The following is a 23,899-nucleotide window of genomic DNA, read 5'->3' as shown; positions in this document are numbered from 1 at the left end:
TTTTGAAGTGGTTTTTCTAATCGGAAATGATGCTCTTGCCAGAAGAGCCACTGGGGAATTAGTTTTAGGAGCGTTGTTTACCACTCTTTCTGACACACTCTTTCCTATTTATGGCCTGCTCCGTGCGTTGTACACAAATTAACAAGCCAACAGCTTGGCTGGAGTACAGATGCGTGCCTAAAAGCAAAGCTGACATTTCTGGTCAGAAGGAGAAACAAACCCTCAATTTTTGTGGCCTGGATCCCAAAAAAGTTTTTGAATGTACACATATATTGCAATCCCTTTACAAAATGTAATTGTAGGAATATTAAGGGGTATATCTGACTGACAGTGTTATGTTTCCGGGGCGTTCATTGTTGTCATTGACAAATTTGCCAAAAGCTAAGGTGCGCTCCTGACAGAGAAGCAACACGGCAGGTCTAAAACTTGAATTTAGGAATTTAGGAGGAGGTTTCTTTGCAATAAAATGCTACTTCCTTAAACCCATCTTCTGTGAATAATCCATATATGCAGCCGCTTTGCAGATATCAAAGATATCACAGATATCGTGTGTGATAAGGGTGAAATGTAACGCTGGATTTTTCCGTCAACACAGTGAGGCAACGCTCCTCCACACCTCCACACATGTTTATACACATAAAACAAAGAGGCTGATACTACAAAAGGATGACACACCTTAAAGCAGATTATTATTTTTTTTGTTCTTTATATCAAAGCTTCGCCTTATCAGTCCGGCGCGTACTGTAACTTTGAAAAAGTACTGAATCCTCCTGATAAGCACGTGTAAAATCTCTGTGCATCTGAAAAATGCCTTTGTCATCCACAGCCCGTCACTGTAGAGATTAATGAGCTGAACAGCCCCGAGCCGTTCCAATCCGCCTGCCTCCACAAGGACAAGCTCCTCATCAGCTGCTCCTCCTCCTTCACGCAATACACCTGTGATCTCCTCAGTGCCCTTGGGTCAGTCGTCGCTAGGAGCCCTGCTGACACAAAAGGTGAGTTACGGGCGTTTGTTTTCTCTCCGTGAGCCCTTTTTTTTGTTTTTTTTCATTCGCGTATGCACAGTTAAGATGAGCTGCTTTCGCCTGTTGAGACTTCTGAAGAGACAGAGTCAAGTTGCTGCTTTTGGGTGCAAGGTGTTTAAACAAGTGGTATGAAACGCGATGGATATCGTGGCATGTGGTGTTGGCTGAGAGTCAAGTTTCATCTCAAGTCCTCTGTTTATCACTTATAAAAACTCGATGTGTACGAATATAACAGCATAATAGGTGCAAGTTATTTGTTAAAGGCGTGATTAATATTCTAGATGCAAAATTTCTGGTTTAAATGCAAACACAGTGAGCTAGTTTGTAACAGCAAATTAAAACCTGTTTCCAGTGTCACACTTTGAACAAAGACCGGCTTGTGGAAGCAGCTGTCATTCACGGCACCAAGGAATTTCATATCATTATGAAATGTACCGTGTTATGACACTAGTGTGAAGAAGCATTTCATACTTTGCCAGTTTGTTTACCCTCACGTGCATTTTACTTTCTTTTGTCTCGGGCCTGGCTGGCGTTGTTGGAAAACTTCCTGAAGCTCGGTAACCACAATGCCACGCCCACATGACACAGCAACATGGGAGTTATTGCATGTCATGGTGACAGCAGCAGTAATAGGATAGCATCATGCAAAACTGAAATCCTCAACATGTTGTGGTCATGGTTAGATAGATTTGAAAAGTCAGCGCTCTGGGGTTTTGTTGTGAACTCATTTAGTTATTTCCTGTTCTATTTTCCACCAGCTTTCTGCACCTGTGACTTATTGTTAATTCATCCATGCTGGTGTACATACCCATACCGTTCCACCACACACTTGCTGGAATGCAAACATGCTAGTCGAACCTAGTTGACTTATTTGTATATTGTCTTTTCTGTTTAGTCTTTCTTCAATTTCTTGAACATCTCCTTTGGCCTTTTTTTTTTTTGCCTTCAGGTTGCAGCCTACGCGTAGCTCGTTGGGCGGATATAAATATGAGTTCTTGTCTGTTCTTGTGAATCATAATCTCTTGCTGCCTAAATGCTGTTCCAATTCATCATACGCAGTCTGATCAAATGCATTTTGCAGTGTCATCAAGATGGCGTCTGTTTCACTGCGTCCTTCCATGCTATGAGGCTTTTTAAAGAAGAAACAACAAGATCTAATGCTCAATATGTTAGCAAAAAAAAAAAAAAAGAAAATGCATGTCTTTGCTAAATTTCCAACAAGCTGATTTTCCAGATAATCTTACACTCAGTCACTCATACAATCAATGCAGGCGATAACAGGTTTAGATATGACCCAAGTCACGCAATCCTGGCACCAAAGCCCCAAAGAAAGTAGAAACAGTTGGTTGTTGTACTGACATAAAGCCAGTTATTTATTCACTTATAGGCCTACTTCCCTCCTCTGTGCTACTATAGAGGGATGTTATTTGTGTTGCAGCACATGTGTTTTATTTACAGTCCGTATTTAGCCGCACGTTCTCTGTAAACGCCTGCCAAAGGTGACCGCGAACGTTTCCAACTCTTTCTTGTGATCCGACCGCAGTGCTGAGGCAGCTACTCGGATCTGGCGAATGCCGCAATACTGTCATCGCCGTGCGGCGGGAGTTTGGCTCGCGTTGAACAATCTCGCCCCCTTTTTCTGATGGCTTTTTGGCAGGAAAAATTAAAAGGAGCCGCTGAAACCAGTAATGCTGGACCTGGTTTCCCCACATCAGCACTGAACAATCAGCAACATCCTCTGCGTGTCAATAGGGCAAACCTGCTATGATGTTTATATGAACTGTATGTAGCTGCAGGAGGCTGGGGGGGAGGGGGGTTAAACTCACAGAGGGTTGATTGTTCTCAGTCATTTCCCTATGACGGAAGTAGATCTATGAGAATGTGTGCCAGAGACACTTTTTACCGTAGCTAGGTGTTGTCATCATACCTTTTTGATTATCTGTACAATGATCAGACCTATTATAGTTTCCCTGTACTATCTGGAAAGAAGAACAAACAACAGCATCACAGAAAAACAGTCATTAGCTCTATTTTAGTCAGGCCAAGATGTTAGAAATCAAGACTTCAGATTCCCAGCCCAAGCTTTTTTGTTTTTTTTATAACTAAACCATCGATCGTGGCCAGTATCTCAGAAAACTTTCAGATTTCCAGTTGGGTTCTTTCAGGTGGTCAAAGGTCATAGGTCAAGGTTACTGTGAGCTTATATGCATACCATTCTTGCAAATATATCAGGAAGGTGTTGAGGGAATTTGGCCTAAAACAATCACACCAAAGAATTGTATAGATGTCAGAATCAGATCATCCCATGTCATTTAGGTTTAGTTGCAGAATATAAAAGAGATCCCAGATTCTTAAGACGCCCCCGACTGTGGTGCTTAACCTCAATTGAGTCTCTGTCTCCAAGTGTGTGACCCGGCCGTCTACGGAATTCCAAACCACGTTGGCCAGAGCTGCAAAGTCAGCAAAAGCACAGTAACGAAAAAGGCAAATCGGCTTATAATGGAAGCAATGACCCGTAATGATATAATTACTTCCCAGGTACCCCACGACTTTGTCAGGTGCACAACAATGGAGGTATGTGGGGCGCCAGTCACTATTAATTAATCGGATTTTTTGTTTTTGCTGACTCTGAATATCAGCTTTAATCCATTGCGAACATGCCTGCTCGCGTGGTAACCGTTTTGGGCTCACAAGTAAGACCTCTCTAGTTCTAAGGACCTTTCACAGGTGCCGATTTCCCGGAGGGCTCTGGGGGGCTCGTCCATTTAAACGGTCTCATCGTGTTATTTTAAATTTCAGCGTTCTGGGGTTTTTTTTGGGAACTCATTTAGTTATTTCCTGTTTTACTTTCCACCAGCTTACTTATTATTAATTCACCCCTGTTGGTGTACATACCCATAGCTTTCACCACACACTTACCAGAATGCATGCTACAACGTGCTAGTCAAGCCTCGTTGACTTATTTGCATATTCTCCATTTTTGTTTTTACTAATTAGTCTTCTTCTTGTTATCCTTTTTTTCAATTTCTTGAACATCTTCTTTGGTAGGTGGCGGTTTCCCGGAGGTCTCTGGAGGGCTCGTCCATTTGAACGGTCCATCTGTCAACGGTCGAAAGTTTGCCACTTTGCCTAATATGTCTTGTTAATTGAGTGTGTCTCATAGTGTTAGCCGGTTGGTTGTTTTCCTTGTAAGTTTATTAATATCTTGAGAAATTGCACGAAGCAGCAGGGGTGACCTGCCGTTTTTGTTCCGTCACTGTTTTCTCCTGCTTTTTGCTAGTTTAGGGAGTTACGGTTATTAAACTTAGTTTTGTTTTGCACGCGGGGTTTAGTTAGTAGTTCGAGAACAAGATAGCTTGTGTTTTGTTTGTTGGTTTGGCCTGGGTTCACCCTGACGCTGGTGGCACTTATATAACTCACTTGCTACTAGTCGTGCGTCGGGGTGTTAATAAAACTGTTCACGTTTTCTACACATGTCGTTCCTCGCCTTCTCTTTATGTTACCTCCCTGAACCCCTAGACCGGGGCGTAACAGCGCCTTCAAAGTCAGATTCCTACAGAGTTTTGTGCTCTTTAATTCTCCTTCGGGGATGAAAACAGGAGCCTTTCTATTAGCTGTCAGTGGTGGCAGGAGGGGGGCTTATTATTTGATGTTTTGAGATAATCCAACGCTGCATTCCTTCCCGGGGCTGCCTAAGCTCGGAGTGTGAAGGTCTGTGAGCCGCGGCCAGATTAGATGGATTAATTACTGAATAGCGGGCTTACCGGCTAAAGGCTTGATTTATCCTCATTTTGCAGAATCAGTGTAACCAACTTTTGAGTTTATACTGCTCCACTTACTTGTTACAAATTTGAAAGTATAAAATGCGTCAGATATCAGGCTAGCATCCAGCATCATATATTGTAAAATGTAATGGATGTTGCATGTTTCTTCCAGTGGTGTTGGATTCAACGTTTTTGCTATAACTCTGGAAACGCAAGTTGTTCACAAATACTCTACTGTTCATGTTGCCTGAGCATTGAAGTTGTTTAAAGTAAAAATAATTCCTCATGAGTCCAACGTCCTGACTTGTAAAAGTCCCATGATATGATGATTTAGCCGCCGGCTTCGGGATCAGTGAACCACAAGAATCTGGGTTTGTTTTGCTCTCCAAAGACTTGCCCGAGAGCCCGGTCCGTCGCAGGCACACGCTGGATGGTTGAGGGAGAGACAGGGTCGAAGCTCACCTCTCTGTAAAATGATCCGGACGAGCAGGGTCTTAATTAATCCAGCTCATTAAAGCACCACCTTCGAAGGCTTAGTGAGCATCTGCATCCACAAACCGAGGTGAGTACAGGACGAGGAGATACATTGGATGACCTCCTGAGAGACTTTATCTACTATTTTATCAGATAATGGCCTTTAACTGTAATGCGTGATAATATAACTTTGTTCATAGAAATCCATATACATCTGTCGGACTGCTTTAGACCCAGTTTCAGGAATAAACATATGATGAATGTTTAGACTTAAAAGTGGCTTGTCTAATGTGGTAGCCTAGGTAGGGAGATCTCTCAAACTCAAGTCCAGTCTCCAGTTTAGACAGAATGTCAGTTAAGGTGTGTTTAGGTACTTTTGTAAAAATTTCCATACCCATGACATTTGCACCCACTTTGCTGACACGGTGTGACTGACAAATTGCTCTATTGCAAAATACTTGACTATCTGATGCTCTTTTTACGTCAAACACATTGCACACTCCACGTCTTTATAAAAATGTACGCTGTTATCCCCGGTTTCAAACAGTATTGCGCCCCACCTCCAGCCCCCATCCATTCTTATGATGGACAGCTTTCAAACGTGTGTGACGTCGTTTTTAAGGGTCCGCCACCTGGTGCTTACTCCTTCGCAATCTGTGTTTAGATAATTTGACTGATTGCACTGATTCGGTTGCTACAAAAAAAACCAAAAAACTGTTCAGTCAACGTAAAAATAACTTGACTGGAGAATGGCTGAGGTAAGTGGTCCAGCATATGGAGCCTGGAGAAATAATGTGAAATGGCCTGCAGCTTTAATCCCAGGTCAGATTCTTGGCAGGTGTAATAACAGATTTAACCGTGGCAAAGAAATACTAATAAACACTTTATATTTGCCAAAGTAATGTAACAACTGGTGAGAACAGTCCTCAAACTGCCCATTGTGATTAAAAGACTTGTGGAAGGAACTGCCACTCAAAACATTCCCATAAAATCTAAAAGGAAGCATTATCGGCACCAAATATCTGGCAAACCACATACCTCAGTGGAGCCATGTACAGTGTGGACGTAAGGCCATATGTTACACTTAAATGACTCCTCTTTTACAAGGTATATTTTTTTTCGAAGGTCGAAGGGGAAGGGGGTGAAGCCACAGGCATGTTTACCTATTTAGGACATAAGAGTCAAGGAAGGAGTTTCAGGAATTCAACGTCGACCGCTTTCCACTCAGCTTTTAAAGGGTTCAGGCGAGGGAAGGAGGCCACTTTAGCTTCTCCCAGTGGGTCTGACATGAAGGTTGCACATACAAAACGAAACAACAACAAAAACAGAACTGTCCTCCAAATATTCAATTTCATTCTTGTCCGATTGTTGGCCTTGTGTTGTCAAACATTCGTACTGCAGGAATTGATCGGTTGTGAATAAAAACCTGTCAGGTACCATGCGATTATTTCATAAAATCAACAAATCATTAAATACTTTGTTAGCTGTCAAACTTTGTCTGCATTGGGCTTTCATTAAGAAAGCCAAGGATTACAGGTTTGGCTTCAACTTTTGTTGGCAGCCAATAAAGCAGAAGGACACGGTATGTTAAAGGAATGGTGGCTGGCTATGCCGACAAAGTAACCTGCCTTATCTTGGTTGTTTAATCCATACGCAAACAGAAATTTGTTTAGAACATCAGCCAATCTCTTTATCAGACAAAAATAACCATCGAACCAAACCATGCCACAGGCTCTCAGTGCACTTGTTGTGTAACCAACCAGGATGTTCCATAAGGCAGTAAAATAAAACTTTCAGTGTTAAATTTTTGCAGCATTTGCCTAAAGCGGCATGATATTTACATGTAGTTCCACAATATCGAATAGAAATCATCATGTCTTCAACTGATCTCAACCTGCACCCTTGTAGCCATTTCTGGAAGCCAACATTACAGCTCAGCAAGTGGCTAGCAACCAGATTGGCTCACTGTGTAGGCGTGTATGAGATATCTATCCGGAGACGTCACTCCTGAATGCTGTCGCGAACCTGAGTCCTTCAGCTTGCCAGATGATCTCTGTAACCAATGCCAAAACGTACATCAGTTTCACACACTTGCAAAAAAAAGACTTCAATGATTCCATTATTTAAACTACAAAAGGCATGGTCTTGCTTACAAACTCTTGGTTTCTATTCAAAAGCTTTTTGATTGTGAATGAATCCCTTGCCTCTGCTGTAATTTGACCCGCCGCTTACCTCTATGAGTGTTTGCATTTGCATTGCTCAGTGACTCTGTGAGTATGAGCACCCGGATTTGGTATTACGTCGCTCTCTTTAACCTGCCTCAGTGATTCTTCCTGTTAAAAGTTTTGAAAACCTTGTGGTTGTAACTGAGGATGGAGGCTGGTGTTTCACAATGTTTACCACTGTATACCATTAACCCACTGCCCTGGATGCCAGACAGCAATAAAAATAACCATAAAGCATCTAGAAATTGCGCACAGCCATGCCTGGTCTGAGTTACACGCCATGGCACCACATTTACAGAAGTCTGCAGGTTTGTCAGGATAGAACAATGGGGACTGTATTGAAGGACCCCTTAGCGCTGGGGTTTTATTTGGCCCCTGGGAAGCAAAGCGGAGCCCGTGTGTGTGGAGTGCGCACGACGATCAGGAATTCATACATTGTAAATGCTTGCAAGACTTTTTTTTAGCACTTCCTGGCTCTTGACCCTTGACTTTTTAATTTTCTTTGTGGAATTTCCCTGACTAATGAGAGGGACCGAAGTAAGTTGTGACATAAATTCATGTAGAAATTTTTAAGCGGTACATGTCTGCTTCATTTATATGGAAGAAACAGTATAATACACAACAGAAGTAGTTGTTTGAGTTAAATAAAGCTAGTGAATGGTAAAGGTTGGCTTGAATTGTGGTAGAAACTTGGAAACACATGGCTGTTGGGTGTGTATATCCACGTCTCCATGCCAATATTAGCATTTCTGCATAGTGAGATATGTATGTTTGTGTGTGGGGCTTGTCTGTGGGATGGGTTTTGTATGTACAGGTGTGGGCGTCTCAAATACATTCTTTGGTAATGCTTATTTTCATTTATATATTCAGTGCTCCAGAAGAATGTTTTTGAGCTTAATGACAAAAACTAATGACAATTCAGTGTTTTTGTATATGCATTCAAACGTGTTGTAAATCTTTGTTTTTCCCCCCTATAATCTCAGCTTGTGATACGGCTAGCACTATCTAATCGTAAACCTTTGTCAGCAGATAGCACATACAGTCAGACGTTATAAACAGGACAACATGTACAGTACTGTTCTGGAAATCCTTAGATGAACTGCAATCAACAGCAACACTGCAGACATGATATGAATCAAGACAAACATTGGTGGAGAGGACTTTGTCCGAGGAGTGAAAGTGAAAGTTGTGAGAGCTGTTTATATTTCAGACAAAGCAGAGAGCATGCATGCATCTTGTGAATAAATAGCTTCTTATTGTTGTTGCATAAATTGTGGTTCCAATCAGTTTTCTATTTCTTTCGAGAAACAATGCATGCTGCATAATCCTCCACTCCTTTAATTCTGCATGTGATTTATTCACCTGGTAATGCCACCTAATACGTCTAGGCGGTGGAGTTGAATTTTTATGAATGAAGTCCAGATTTTTTTTAATCTTTTTACTGTGGCTATAATTGCTCAGCTGAATAGACGCAGGTAATGCTACAGCCCCGTTAAAAAACACGCTGCGAGCTGCATGCTTTGGGCGGCCTGAATTGTTCAGACGCCAAAACAAGGTCAAAATATGGAGCTGAATTATGGTGTTCGCCTCAAATTTCAACAACCAAACTTCAGCAACTTCTGTAGATAAAGAGGAATGTAAGCTGAGGTACGCGTTTTCGTCTTTTATGGTATTAGTGGACTATGTAGAAATATTGCAATACAGTGTTGTTTAAACTGACGGTCTGGTTTCTTTGAAATGTGGTTGTATGTGGCATATGAACCGCTGTGTTCTATGTTAGCAGCAAATTTTATTTTAGTTCCTTAAAAATAGGCCGACATAAAAAACAAAACAAAAAAAACAACCAGACTCCATTCACAAAAACAGTAATTTTACCTCGTAATGTGTGAGTTGGTCTGCTGCTGCAATCACTGTGTGTATTATTGTATGCATTTGCTGTGCTAACAAATTAATTTAGATCTGGATTAAGTTATTCAAACACCAAAGGCGCAGTGCTAGACCTGCAACGCCCTTTTTTCCGCATGGTGGAGTTACTGTTTCTATCAATGGAAGTGTGGTGACTTTTATTTCTTTTGGCACACCGGCGACAGAAATACCACAGACAAACAAGTGGGATGGTTGTGAACTTTTATCAGAGGAAATGGTGATAAGACAGGCAGGAAAGTCGGTTATAGGTAAGGCCAAAGTAGGTAAACAGGTTGGGAGTCACACTAACCCACATTTGGGGAATGATTGGCGAAAAGTTGTTAAATATATATGAATTTATATTGTAAGGGGATAATAAGGAAGTGGGGGGTGCAGGTGTTTCAGTGAGAAAATTTAGTTTCGTAACATCAACAAAGAAAAAAAACTCAGTACCCATGATGCCTTGTGGCTCATTTTGTAACCTGTTTATTGCCGGTTAACATCCATTCGCCAGACTCGACCCAAACATAGTCCCTGTATAAATTTGGATTGTGGAGCTGTGCCGGGTAGCAGCTCCCAATGCCTGGATTAAACCATTTGCCTTCCCACTCAGAGGGGTGGTCGCCGTGTTCAGAACTACAGGAAACGCAGAGGTAGGCGATGTAATGTTGAATTATCCTCAATGTATCCTTTAAAACGACATGTCAAGCGGTTATTACTGTACAGTCTCAGCGAAATCTTTTTCCGGCATCATTTACAGAGCATCCTGAGACTTAATCACGCCTCTGCTGTTCAATTCCGCACCGATAATGTTACGTGAAGTCGTTACATTAGTCGCATACATTTCGTAACGGAGCCAGCAAGGTAGCACGTGTGCCGTTACATTGTCTTTGTCCCCTTCTTCGCTATTTTTTGTATTATTTTAAATTGTCTTATGCTTACCTAGGGACAGTGAATGCTGAGTCAGAGAGGGTGGTGTGTGTTGTTATATCAGCATTATGTGATCACATGGCTCAGCAGGGGACAGTGTGGAGGGAAAAGACGAGTGGGACTGAGGTTACGCGACGTTTACAGCAAAGAACAAGAAGTCTCTCAGATATGTAACACCCGGAAGTCTTACCCCCCCGCCCCCGGCAGGACTCCTTTTCTGTCATTAAAGATGGGAAATTATAAAACCGACTTCCAGTGAGGCTTTGTTTATGATAGAAACTCCAAATCACGGTAAAACATGAAATAAAAATAAAAATGAAAAGATGGCATCATGATTTCAATCATTTCGACATAACAAGAAATAAAAGTGATCTTTAAAATATTTTAAATTAGTTATTTAAGATACATTATAGCGGCTTTATCAGTAAATTCAGCCACTTCTGACCAAAATATTAGTAAATAGTAAAAACACTGTACACTGTATACATTTCTTTTACATACTGGAGTTCAAGCTTTGAACAATTGAACAAAAACGCCTACTTTTACGAAAGAACCTTCTTGAGACAACACACACACTGCCCTATGCACATGCTAAAAATGACAAATTAAGTGTCCTGCAGAGAACAGATAAAGAACACCCACCCACACAACCTCGTCCTTGAGCCTCACATCCAAGATAAGTGAGGTAGCAAAACCAACGGCCCGAAAAAAAGCTCGCCTTCATGTTATCGAGACCTCGCTGAGAATATGTGCGTGTTTTGCGCTCTTTTACTTTCTCTCCTTTTGACTTTTTCCTGCTTCTAGCTCGCTCCATGGATTCATACACTTGGTGCCATCCTTTTCAGCGTGCCCTTGTTTACTTTTTCTACCCCCTTCCTTAGGGGTGTGTGTGTACCCATGCCAGAACCAGTGATGGCCGACCAACTGCCTCCACACCAGGCCGACTCTCTGCTAACCAAGTTCCCCCAAGGGAGCCTCCCCAGTGGGAAAGTAACCGCCAAAGACGGGCTGCACGCCAGGGGACAGTGGGCCAGCAAGGCCGAGTTCCTCCTGGCCGTGGCTGGACAAATCATCGGCTTGGGCAACGTCTGGAGGTTCCCCTACCTCTGCTACAAAAATGGAGGAGGTAAAGAGAAAAACTCATTATTTGCCTTCTGTTAGCTTTTTCTTCCTCTTGCATCTATTAACTGTCACCTTTTGTGTTCGTGTCAAGGTGTGTTCTTTGTCCCTTACCTGCTGTTCCTGGTGTTATGTGGCATCCCCCTCTTCCTCCTGGAGACCTCACTGGGACAGTACACCAGCCTGGGAGGGGTCAGCGCCTGGAGGACTATTTGCCCATTATTTGGAGGTCAGCTTGTTTCATTCTCTCATCAATGCAATATGTTCATGCTGATTTGAAGACTCAAACGTAAAGCGAGACAGGGGAGTTTTACAGGACTCTCTTTTTGCTGATTTTGCCTTTCTCCCCTACTTTCCCTTGTCTTTTTCCTAATCCTTTTCTACATTGGCGCAAGCATTCAAAGCATTCCTCTGTCCACATCAATGTAAACCTCTATAAACAGAGTGTCTGCAATCAGAAGATTTGGCAGTCCCTGCCGGCCGAATGCATGTGGAGTTCATATTGAATCTCAGCCCGTGTATCAAAACAATTTAAGAGTGCAGGAGGCAAGACGCCCCCTCGGCTGCCAAGAAAAACACACGGCTGAGGTCGAGTGTCTTGTTTTTCATGGTATGTTGCCGTCCAAACAAGGGGTCACGGTTAAGCATTAACTTAACACGCAATTACGGCCGGTGAAACAGAACCCACTGCGATCAGTGCAATGCCTTTTTATGAGAAATTAAACTCTGTGTGAAGTTATTTAAGTTGTACACATGATCCCAGATAATCCAAACCATTCAGGAATGGAAGCTGCTTTAGACAATTAAACATTGGGAGGGAAGGAATGCATTGAGCTATCAAGGAAATTAGACCTGTGCCATAGTCCTGCACTGACTGGATATGAACCTAATGCACCCTTTCACTTAAAGCACTGTAGAGGACTTTGATCTTTCATTCTGCCTGGCCTATTTATTTATAGGCACAACAGAATAGGTCGAACACAAACGGCTTTTCTTAAATTCAGCGTTGCATACACAGAGACTCTAATTCTAAACCTTATGTTTAATAGCAGCAGCTGTGATTGGTTGACGAAGCCATAACTCAGAACCTTCCCTAACCAAACACATTAAATCAACAGTATGGACCTTTTGTGCCCGGGTTGTGGGAGTGAGAGTGATTAGACAAGCATCGTTGTGGAAAAAAAAAAAAAAAAAAAAAAGACATGCCTCGTTGATGTTAAACCCTGCCTATGACAAAGCCCCACACTATAGCTTTGAATCTTTTTTGTAAAGGCAAGATTAATTTTGGTTCACAAGCCGACAAGACAACACAAGATATACGTTGGATCAATTTCAGTTCACTCTCAACACGCCGTCTAGATTTTTTCCTATCTCTTTGTGACTTCTCACCCATGTTGGTTTAAAAGCTGACTCTCGAGGTTTATCGTTCGCACGTAGAGCAGCGAGATGGCGTCGACGACACAGACGTGTTGCGCAAAGGGACCTTGCGGCGAGAAGGTTGGGACAGAGCAGTTAGTCACTTTTCTGGCAGCCTCAAACAACTCTGATACTGTTTCGGTGTTTGCTTGCTCAAAGGCACTTCAGCAAGTTGTACTTATTCCTTAAAAAGACATTAACAATTTGTCAGCCTGCCACGCTGGTTACTGAAGGTAGAGCTGGACATTACTCATAGCTGGCGAGCAATTTAATTTGCTACCCTGAAGAAAATGATCTCTGAAAGGCTAGTAGCATGCTAGCTGGACCGCCTGCCAAACACACTGTAAATAGAATATATACGAGTGTGTGTGGAGCTATGGTTTTCCTCTTGTTCAATGAAAAATTATGAGCGTGCCAGCATGTTCTTCCCGACCCCTCGGTACATATGGCCTCCAGATGCACACACTCTTTTCTACGACAGCCGGTTATTTGAAGGCAACTGGTTCAGCACGGGCGCAAACTCCACTTCCGCGCCCCATACTGAGAATACCAAGCTCTTCCCCAGGCGCACGTGTGTTCGGGCTCGATATAACTGTGCACAAACAAAGAAATGCTTCTGTGGGAATTCCTCGCATTTGGGACGCCACCATCAGATAAAGGCTTGAATGTCATTAGCGGACGCCACAAGCAGCTATTTGTCTGGACAAACAGCCTATACTTTGTAGCCCACTCAGGGCCTCGTGAGGTTATCATTCATTCCCAACAAAGATATACTAGGTGTGGGCTGGCAGTCGAGTGACAGATGAAAGCGTCCATTCACGAGACACTCAAGTGACTTGGATCTGATACAACAGTCTGTGTGCATGGATGCTTTGAAGCTCATTTATATGTGTTTATGTATATATCTGATTAAGATATGATCTGCTTGTGATAACTCATCACGCCCTTTTATCTCCCTGCATCTCCTTGTGTCTCTTTGCAGGTCTGGGCTACGCCAGCCAGGTGATGATCCTGCATGGCTGTGTGTACTACATAGTCATTCTGGCGTGGGCTCTCTTTTACCTGTCGTATAGCTTCCAGGCGGAGCTGCCGTGGTCGCACTGCAACAACACGTGGAACACTGGTCAGAGAAAATTAGAAGCTGCTGCTTGAGCAATATTTGGGAGTTTTGTATGGGAATTGAAAGCTTGTATCCCGTGTGCGTTCTCCCGCAGAGTCGTGTGTCTTGTTCGACCACCACAACCAGACGGCCAACGCGAGCAGCCTGGCTGAGAACGCCACTTCCCCTGTCATGGAGTTTTGGGAGTGAGTGTGGCCCCTTCAGAGTACTGATGGAGGCGTTGATGAAGCCTTCTTGGGAATACCGCTTGGAGTTTGGCATTAACAGCAGCATGTGTGTTCTAGGCGAGAAGTGCTCCGTCTGTCCAACACTTTAGATGAGCTGGGTCCCATCAACTGGAAGCTGGCTCTGTGTCTGGCCGTCGTCTGGCTCGTCTGCTACTTCTGCGTCTGGAAGGGAGTCAAGTCGACGGGAAAGGTGAGCGGGAAGCGCGCAAGCATGACTTTGCTGCTTTTCTTTTCCCTAGGTGATCAGCTGATACTGATCCGCTTGTTTTAAAAATACCTGGATGTGCCACGATACCCATCTCCTGATACTGATCAGGACATCCTTAAGAAAAAGCCCGAGCCATTCTTCTAGAGCTTTTAGTTTTCTGTCTTCGTCTGAGGTTAGCATTCTGTGTCAACTTAAAATATAATGTGCAATAATTAGAATTGTAGCCCGAGGGCAGCTGTGGAGGTGTGTTTCCATGTTCCTGGATCTCTCACAGTATCTTACTAAAGAACATTCAACGCCGCAGATGCTTGCTAACTTACTAGCTCTGGGGGATCCTAAAAAGATTCCTGGTGAAGTTGTTGCAGTTGAAGAATTTCTAATATTAAATCGAATGGCTTATACATCATTTGATGGATCTAAACAGCATTCACCATAGCATAAAATAAGCAGAGACCCCTTATTAATAATGAATAAGCTAGGCCGTATCCTGTAGCAGTGACATGCATTTTTTATTTGGACTCCGTCTTCTGAAGCAACAAAACCCTGAGGCGTGGTACACTCGGAAACAAAACATAAATCTACTTGAAACAAGTGTCTGGGCTCTGCTGTCGTTTTTGTTTGCTGTGCCACTGCCTCCGTCCAGCAACAGGTCTTAAGAACATCACAGTCGCTTCCTTCCTGTGACCACATCCCTCCGCGCTCCGTGTGTGTGTGTACCTTCTAGGTGGTGTACCTGACGGCCACCTTCCCGTACGTCATGCTGTTTGTGCTGCTGGTGCGCGGTGCCACCCTGCCCGGAGCCGTCCAGGGCATCGTCTACTACCTCAAACCCAACCACACGCGTCTGGCAGACCCCCAGGTACACAGAAATATTTAGACGGCTAAACGTTTAAAAGGCTACGGGAGCTCTTCTAGTCGTTCTTGCAGGTGGTACGGATGCTCCTGTAGGTAGGGAGGGGCCACGCTGTCAGGTGAGTCCGAGAGTCCTGTTTGGAAACTGTTTAATAAAGGGAGACACTTTAAACCATCTATCACCAGATATCACCTAAGTGGAAACACAACAGGTTGCAGCCTTAGGAGCTTTGAAAGCTACCGTGCCACCTGGTAATCCTTGTTTTGTTTGCAAGGTAAACTTGCTGATAAAGGACACACAATTAAGTGTCAGGTTTTCTGTCAAGCGTGTAAATACTGAACAGCTTGCAAGACTAACCTTTACCCCTAAAGAGCAGACTGATAAAGGAGGTCATTTAGCTCCTGTTGCCTCTAATCTGTCCTTTAATTTTTTCCTCTCGCTCTGTTCCTCTCTTTCTCTCTCTGTTTCTGTAGGTATGGATGGATGCAGGCACCCAGATATTTTTCTCTTACGGGATCTGCCTGGGAAGCCTCACCGCCCTGGGCAGTTACAATAAATACAACAATGACTGCTATAAGTGAGACCCTTTGTCACACACGCAACCACACAGCCGCTCCTTCCTCTTCGCCTCATACTAACCGTACTCCGTACGTGAAATATTAGATGCGAGCTCCCACTGGTCAGATGGCTTCCAGAAGGAATGGCTGGAATGGACAGAGAAAACACACTGATACAGCCACACCTTAAAGAAAAGCCCTCGCTGCCATGTTTCCCACACTCTTGGACTCCCACGCACTCGCAGGGAGAGCCAAGCGCTTGACTCTTGGCTTACATTAGCCGCGCAGAGCTCCACACCGCCGCGATAAATGTTTTTAATCCGAGCTGTGTCCTGCTTAACTGAAACACGTGTATTGTTTTTGGGTTCGCTTCCAGGGACTCTTTCATGCTGTGCCTCCTGAACAGCGCCACCAGTTTCCTGGCGGGGTTCGCCATCTTCTCGGTGCTGGGCTTCATGGCCGAGGAGCAGGGCGTGGACATAGCCACCGTGGCCCAATCGGGTAAAACAGGGTTTCCATTTGAAACAAGAATTTCCTTGAGCTCCTTCCCTATAAAAACTAGGTGTAGCTGAGTATGAATTTGTATATTTGTAGCTGATAGATGCTCTCATGTCTGGTAACTGGTAACCTGATGCACCAGATGGTTTGTTGTTCAGAGCACCTTGGGAATTGGTCCATGGAAGCCATTTGAGAAGGCAGCAGTGTAGCCAGCTACGTAGTTAGCATGTTGCCAGATGATCCAATTTTTTTTTTCACACGCACTTTTAAAGACGCCCATAGGCGAGACTTTCCGTAAAGCACCAAAAACTAAAAGTACACAAGCACTGTGATTTATTTTAAGTCCGTCCCACACACAAACAGCCTCGTGTGTACACTCCATTAAACTCACTAGAGAACAGATTGTGTATTAATCCTCCACTGAAAATAGTCCCCAACAAATCCACGGTTTACTCCTGTTTTGAGTTACGCCGCGCTTGTCTTCTCAGGGCCGGGCCTTGCCTTCATCGCCTACCCCAGGGCCGTATCCATGATGCCTCTACCCCAGCTCTGGTCCGTCTGCTTCTTCCTCATGATCATCATGCTGGGGCTGGACACGCAGGTAGACGGCGGACGACTTTGACGAATCGCTTTAAATGGCAATGATGTATTGCGTGTAGCGCCATGCATAACTCGCCCTGTCTCGCAGTTCGTGAGCCTGGAGGCCCTGATGACGTCGGTGGCTGACCTGTACCCTCAAGTGATCAGACGAGGCCACCGCAGAGAGCTGCTGCTGCTATTTGTCTGCGTCGTCTGCTTCCTGGTCGGACTGGTCATGGTCACGCCGGTCAGTCAGAATAGATAGATGGATGGAACGATAGATGGTTTTTACTTTAAAGGAATAATGGAGTTTGTGTTTGTCTCCACCCGTGCAGGGCGGCCTGTATGTGTTCCAGATCTATGATCATTTCTCCTGCAGTGGAACCAGCCTGCTGCTCCTCTCCATCTTCCAGTCTCTGGCCATCGGCTGGGTCTACGGTACGAACCCCTCTTCTTCTTCTTCAGTTCCACTCTCTAAATTTAGCTGAAGTTATTTGGAGCTCAGACAGTATTATTATTAGTATTAATCAGAAAATATCCCTATGTAATTTCATATCGAATATATTAAAAAAATAATTCAGTGTCAATGAATGTAATTCCTTGAGTCCTATGCCCTCCCTCCCCTCCTCCTGCATTCTTCTTGGGCTTGGTAGACAGTATATTAACATGGCTGCAGCTACCCACTGTTGGAAGGAGACTGGCTCCTAGCCAGGCCCCTGCCTGTCTCCTGCAGGCCCTAAATCAGCCCCCGGGCCCCGTCGCCTCCATGTCTCAGGCTGGCGGCCCCAGGGAGCCCCTATCCCAGCCCAGACACTGGGCTCTATACTGCAAAAATGCAATTTGTTTAAATGTGAGATGGGTGGGAACGGGTCGCATACATTTAGACAATTAACTTTATATCTTGTAAAGAATTAAGAGCCAGAAATATAATGGGAAGAGATGCAGAGAGTGTGTGTGGGTACATATGAAAACCAAGACGGGCAGCTTTTATGGTTCCCCCAGCAGAAGGCGGGGGCAGCCGTGGAGCTGAGGAGCCTTAAATGGACTGGGTAACGCAGCGGTCAGGACTTCACTACACCTTTTCCCCTTTTTATGACTGTGGGAATTTACAGTTTGACAACAAGTAACACTGCCGGGCCGCTGGTTACGGGCTCCTGGAGGAGACGGCTCTGAAGCTGGTGTGAAATAGAGGTGGAGAAGTGCCGCAACTGCGTGCCCTCACAGTCACCTGACCGCGTCAAAAATGAGTAGATGGGGCAAGAGGGCGCCACGCAACGCGTCCTAAGACTTGTGCAAGGAGGAATGTGTGAAAACTCCTGCAAACAGGAAGTGTAAAAAAAAAAAAAAAAAAACGTTTACAAGCGGAGAGCCTTGCGTAATAGGAGCCTGGCAGCGCTTCATTTGGACTTAATTATGCGTCGTGTTTCAAACAATAGTGATAATGCATGGAACGCCCTCCACTGGAGTTACCCCTCACGTCCGTGTTGACCTCCATCAGTCGAGACGGAGGTAGCGGATCATTGTGCAAAGTCCGATGTCTGTTTCCTCAGACAGTGCTGAGTTGCAATTTTCTGTTACTCTCAATGGAAATAGCACATAAGATAACTTCAAACTTCCTGCAAAATCACTCAAAGAGCTGAACTCAAGGACCCGCGTTACTCTTTTCTTTGGCCACAAACTTATCAATCACATTCTGTGTAATGATTAAAGCAGACAGTGAAAGTCCCATGCTCCTTTTCTGTTCCTGCTGAGAGAGGAACCACCTCCGGCACGGCTTCATATTTATTAGTTATCGTTAAGAAAATATATATTCCTTACGATCTGGGTCTTGATTTGCAGCTTTCAACTCCATCACATGATACTTTTATCATCAGATTGACTTTGATCTAAGTACTGAACACATATTTTATCTCTTCAACAAGCGGAAATTTAAACCTGTTTTTAAATCTGCTTGCTGCATTCCTTGTCAACTTTTTGTCCGTTACTACTGCAAACACCTTCTGTCAGGGTTTTTCGGTTTTTCGTGTATTTTCCACTATAGTGGTGAAACCAGGGGTAAAAAAATAATGTTTTCTAACTGAAGCTGGCCGCCGCCACCAAATTCGTGGTGCCAAACCGAACCGCAACCAAACCTTGACCAATGTGCTCTTGTTTTGGCCACAGGAGCCGAGCGCTTCAGTGCCAACATCCAGGATATGACCGGCCACAGCCCCCTGCCTGTCTTCCAGCTGTGCTGGAAGTACTTGACCCCCGCTGTGTGCACTGTGAGTAACCTCTCCCCGCTGACCTGCTTTCACGCTGTTCACCGTCTGCTTGCTGAATACACAGACACACAGACACTCTGTATTTTTTATACCTGATTTTTAAAGGCATAATAAAAATGATGTAAAACTTCTAATTAGTGACATTTTTTTTTCTTCTTCTTAAGGCTACCTTTATTTTTTCCCTGGTGCGTTGGTCTCCGCTGAACCTTGTGAAAGGACTGGTTGCTCCAGTTTGGGCCACCACTCTTGGCTGGATTCTTACCCTCTCATCCGTTTCCCTGCTTCCCATCTGGGCAATCTACGCCCTGGTCACCACCCCTGGAACCCTGCCACAGGTGAAACCAGCACATGTTCTGCCTATAATCTACAATTGACCCTTGGATGTGCGGAGGATTTTATAACGTACAGTCGGCTAAGTGCAACCTTTTATCCCCCGCAGCGTTTCCAGCGTCTGTGCAGCCCTGCCAAGAACTCGTCGCTGACCTTCCAGCTGAATGGTTCAGCGCTCACCTACAGCCCTGCGCTGCTGCTCACCGAGAAAACGAAAGAGCCGATCGTGAGGATCGTCCAAGACCAGAAGACCTGATAATGATCAACAAGAATGTAACACTGGATGCCGCTCTGTCAGTCAGTCAGTGTCGGTGCTGAACAGGGTCGAGGTTAGAGTTGATTCTGCTGCCTCCCAGTAGAGGGTCTGGATTCTCGTTAAATTAATAGACTAAATATGTTATAGCTGCTTGATTTATGGGTCCATCTAATGTGGCCATGATCAACTGACTCTGGACTGCCATTTAACGGAGACTTCAGGTGATCCACATAAATTCATCGTACTGTTTTTACCAGATATTTAGATACATTTGTTTATTTTATACATGACCAAAAACAAATGGGCAAAAATACATTTACTGGCAACCTGGAATACTATCTATTTGCGGTGCCATTGTTGACAATCCTCTCAGCAAACTGTGCCTTCACAGTGATATGTTGCTGGAAAATTAATAAATACAAAAAAAAGAATCAATGACCCCATCATTTTCCCTTTTTAATTTAACAAAACCCTCTTACCACGTCATTGAAGCTTGCAATATCAGATCTGGTATCAGTCTGGTTCTACTTGTAATATTAACGGACGGTATATCTGCATCTTTATATATTCCTGGTTATAATTTGGTATCTGCATCAGCTCCAGATATCCAGATATATCAGTCGGGCTCTACTCATATCATGAACTGAGATATCTTGACTGGTAATCTTAACCAGGGCTGCCTGAATGCACCATTTGTCTTGCTTTGTCGTGAAGAGGCCTTAAATGCTTCCTAAGAGGGTCCAGACCTGAACTGGGACACAGTTTAGCTAATTAACCTTTCAGACCGGCGGCGCACCCTGTTCCCGGCTCCCAGAGTTGCAACATAGCACACACTCCCAGATCTTAACCATTTAACTTCATTACTTTACATCTTTAGCCTCTTCTTTGTTTAGTGGTTTAGTCACTGCGCTTGAGGACCACATGATTACAGCCTCGATAGGCTATCGATTGCGCAGGGTGCAGCTAAACACGTAGCTCATGTTCCCTTGGTTTGCCAGCAGTTCTGTATACTCTCTATGAGAGATTGAGAGATCTCCGCTCATGTTAGCATGTCCGTTTAGCTTTTGATTCTCCACTTAACATGTGTGTTGATTTATTTGGTATGCATTTATCATCTGAAATGACTCCATGAGTTAGACGTTTATGCAAAGTGTTTTATCTGGATTATTATTTTTTTTTTGTATGTGCTCCGTGATCGTCATGTCACGGAGGTCGAATGGTTCCTAACATGCCTTACATCCAGACCAAGTGGAGCTGATGCATGAGTTGCATTACCAAATGTACATTTATTTTTATTTACTGACAGAAGTCTACACTTAACAAACTGACTGGAACGCGCGGTAACTGGTTCGTGTTTCGGTGCTCGGCGGCTGCAGGTGTAGACGTATTCTGTGGCGTTTTTACAAAAACCCGAGGCATTAGTTTTGCATCTTTGCACTGTAATTCATCAAGCTGGGAAACATGCAATCACACAATCTGAAACAGCATTTTGCAATATTGCTGCTAAAGAATTATGACAGCATACACACACACATATATGTGTATATATATATCCTGTACACCTGAGTTAAAACGTTAAAACCACTCCGTTGTGATTCTCTTGAACTGTAACATTTAAATGCCGTAGCTTTTTAAGACAGTTTTTAAAAGTGATGAATCTCTCTTTTTTTTTTTTTTCCCCCATTGATGCAAAAAGCTTTAAACAAATAAAACAAAATGGTAACATAATCTCAATTAGACTACAGTGTTGGACGAGAGGATGCTTTAATAATTTACAAACTGCTTTCATTATGATGTGCTTTTTTTTAATTTTATTAAAATTTTTTTCAGGGTCTCTGTGGGGTTTAGCTTGCGATACGAAATTAACTGCTTTAGGACAGAATGTACTTTAAACTGGGAGCGCCTGTGTAAATCCATCTCGACGAAGAACATGTCTCAAGCAAGTGTGATGTGTTTATTATGTTAGAAGTTCCTTATGCAAACTTGAAACTGCTGCCACGCAGATCCTCTTCAAACGCTCCTTTGAGATTAATTTAAGAAACTGAACCCCTGTCGTGTCTTTCGAACAGAGTTTTTAGTTCGGATTCAAATGTGTTATCATCTGTTTACACGTGTATACATGTGCCTCTTTGTTTTAAAATAGATTTCTCGTTTGTCGATCTCTTTTCTAAACGAATACATACACATTGTGGATAAAACAGCCCGTGCCTGTGTTCATTTCGTGTTTGAATGAGAAGGTGTGTGTGGGGTATACCTGTGTTCACCCTGGAGACGCTGCTCTCTCTCCCTCTGTGGTGGTTACAGATGCTGAGAGCGCACCTGGTTTCTATGAAAAGGGCGAGAGGGGGAAAAAAAAAAGCTTTTAAACAGAGAACAAGCGCCGTGATTGCCGCTCTCTTCATGTGAAGCGTTTTCATCCTGATGGGAATTACTGGTTTAACATCCATGAAGGGATAGAAGAGGATGGATGAGAGTGTGTGTGTGAGAGTGTGAGAGAGAGCGAGAGAGAGGGAGAGAGGGAGTCATGGAGATAACGCCGAGGGGAATTCTAACACCACTACTTGGACACAGCCTGGTGGTTATGTAAAAGGCTCGGCTCGTCAATTAACCGTATTGGATTCCCTCCCCTCCCAGCCGCCGTAGGAAAGTGGGCCGGACCCCCAGCACACGTGGCTCGGCACGCGGGGTCCACACACTTGTTTTGGTGACGCGCAACCCTGCATGCTTTGCACGTGTGATCCGGGTTACTGTGCGATTGTGTGTGTGTGTGTGAGTGGATAACGGGGGCGGTTTATGTCCATATGGTTGCTTTGGCACACATCTTGGTTTCAGATGATGGGGATTAAAGAGGATCCAAGCGGGCTGGGTGTGTGAGATTCAAAGAGGAAAGAGGAAGAGGGAGGGATGAGAGGACGTTGCAGGGATGGGAGCCAGAGCGTGCGTGTATCTCCGTGTTGTTGTGGCTCTCAAAGATGTTGTGGAGAGTTAACATCTCCCCGGGCCCTGTGCCACTAGCTTGCAGCTGCAGCACTTTTCATCACAATCCTTTTTTTTTATTATTTTTTGCCGAGACATATTTGGCCTTGTGTCTCATTAACTCCAGGGAAAAACACATTTCTCCAACACATATATTTCAAAGATACCGGTGGCAGATTGTCTTCTTAACCACGTTCTCATCAAACTGTCCTGATCAAACATCCTCTCTCACACACAGCTCTGCTTTGCTCTGCCTTTACGGCCGCCTCCTCGCTGCAGGCGATACACTTGACAGTTGGGTGTAAAGGAGAAGCAGTCGTGGGGGGGGGAGGTGTTGAGACTTGAGGACAGGGAGGGAAAAGGAGACGAGCAGTGGGGCTGGGAGATGCGTTGCATAACAGCTGGGTGAATCGGTGATTTGAGAGAAGTTCAGCTTGATAGAGGATCCACCATGCAGTGGTGACTTTCTTCAGCTGTGTGTTAAATGTGTTGTAAAGTATTGAGGAACAGGGCCGTAGCTTTGATTTTATGGACACCGAGGTCATGAGGTGAAGCCCCCCTCCCCCCCCCCCCCCCCCCGCCAATGCAACTTTGCGACACTTGGCTCAAACATTTTATTTGTGTCTAATTGTGGCGAGTATCGGTTGCAGAAAGTGAAATCCAAAAAGACAGCGTGCACCCAGTTGAGGAACCGCTAAATGACATTTTTTTCCGGAGGCTTGTTTGAAAGCAGACTTTGGGATGTTTTGTGAGTGGGCCGTACCACGGTGGGATTTGACAGGGGTGCCGAGGCTTACGGTGGCAGCACACCGCGTTCCCATTTTTGGCTGCTCTTCCAACCAACCAACCCGCCCGCCCACTCCCCTCTGCATCCGTGCGACGCGCTGCCCACACCACTCAGGCTTTCGGATTAGCGCTTTAAGGGAGCCGACATGGTCTCCCGGCGAAGCTGAAACATAATATCTGTTCTCGGGTTCTGCGTGTCAACAAAGAGAGGCCTTCCCCTTGGCATGCAGGTACACCAAAACCCCCTCTGTGTTGTGCGAAGGTAATAGCTGCTAGGTGACTCAGCAAATGAGCAGTGTCTTTGAAGACTTTTTTTTTTTTTTTTTTTAAAAAGCCTCTCTCCTGTTGGCTGCCCTCTGTGTTTGTGCATGAGTGGGACACGGTGAC

At 44.3% G+C, this 23,899-nt stretch overlaps 1 protein-coding gene across 1 annotated transcript; it reads left to right on the top strand.

Annotated features, from left to right (window-relative positions):
• Positions 1-9,759: 9,759 nt before the first annotated feature.
• LOC311509006 (sodium- and chloride-dependent GABA transporter 2-like) lies at positions 9,760-21,948 on the top strand. Its single transcript, XM_084574018.1, has 15 exons — positions 9,760-10,046; positions 11,205-11,449; positions 11,537-11,671; positions 13,841-13,981; positions 14,073-14,163; positions 14,263-14,395; positions 15,138-15,272; positions 15,740-15,843; positions 16,200-16,324; positions 16,810-16,922; positions 17,010-17,147; positions 17,236-17,338; positions 19,064-19,164; positions 19,329-19,499; positions 19,604-21,948. Exons 1-15 carry the CDS (start codon positions 9,973-9,975, stop codon positions 19,748-19,750), a joined length of 1,956 nt encoding a protein of 651 aa, XP_084430144.1. The 5' UTR covers positions 9,760-9,972; the 3' UTR covers positions 19,751-21,948.
• Positions 21,949-23,899: the final 1,951 nt, after the last annotated feature.

Source organism: Chelon labrosus (genome assembly GCF_963514085.1).
Source record: "Chelon labrosus genome assembly, chromosome: 24".
In the NCBI taxonomy this organism is placed as follows: Eukaryota; Metazoa; Chordata; class Actinopteri; order Mugiliformes; family Mugilidae; genus Chelon; species Chelon labrosus.
Note: the sequence above shows the minus strand (reverse complement) of the source record. Positions and strands in the feature narration are given on the sequence as shown.

Excerpts from the sequence above, each read along its gene's own strand:
- LOC311509006 (XM_084574018.1), top strand. The coding sequence starts at position 9,973 with ATGCCTGGATTAAACCATTTGCCTTCCCACTCAGAGGGGTGGTCGCCG. Across the intron at positions 13,982-14,072 it reads CAACAACACGTGGAACACTG|AGTCGTGTGTCTTGTTCGAC; the intron begins GTCAGAGAAAAT and ends GTTCTCCCGCAG. Across the intron at positions 16,325-16,809 it reads AGCCACCGTGGCCCAATCGG|GGCCGGGCCTTGCCTTCATC; the intron begins GTAAAACAGGGT and ends TTGTCTTCTCAG.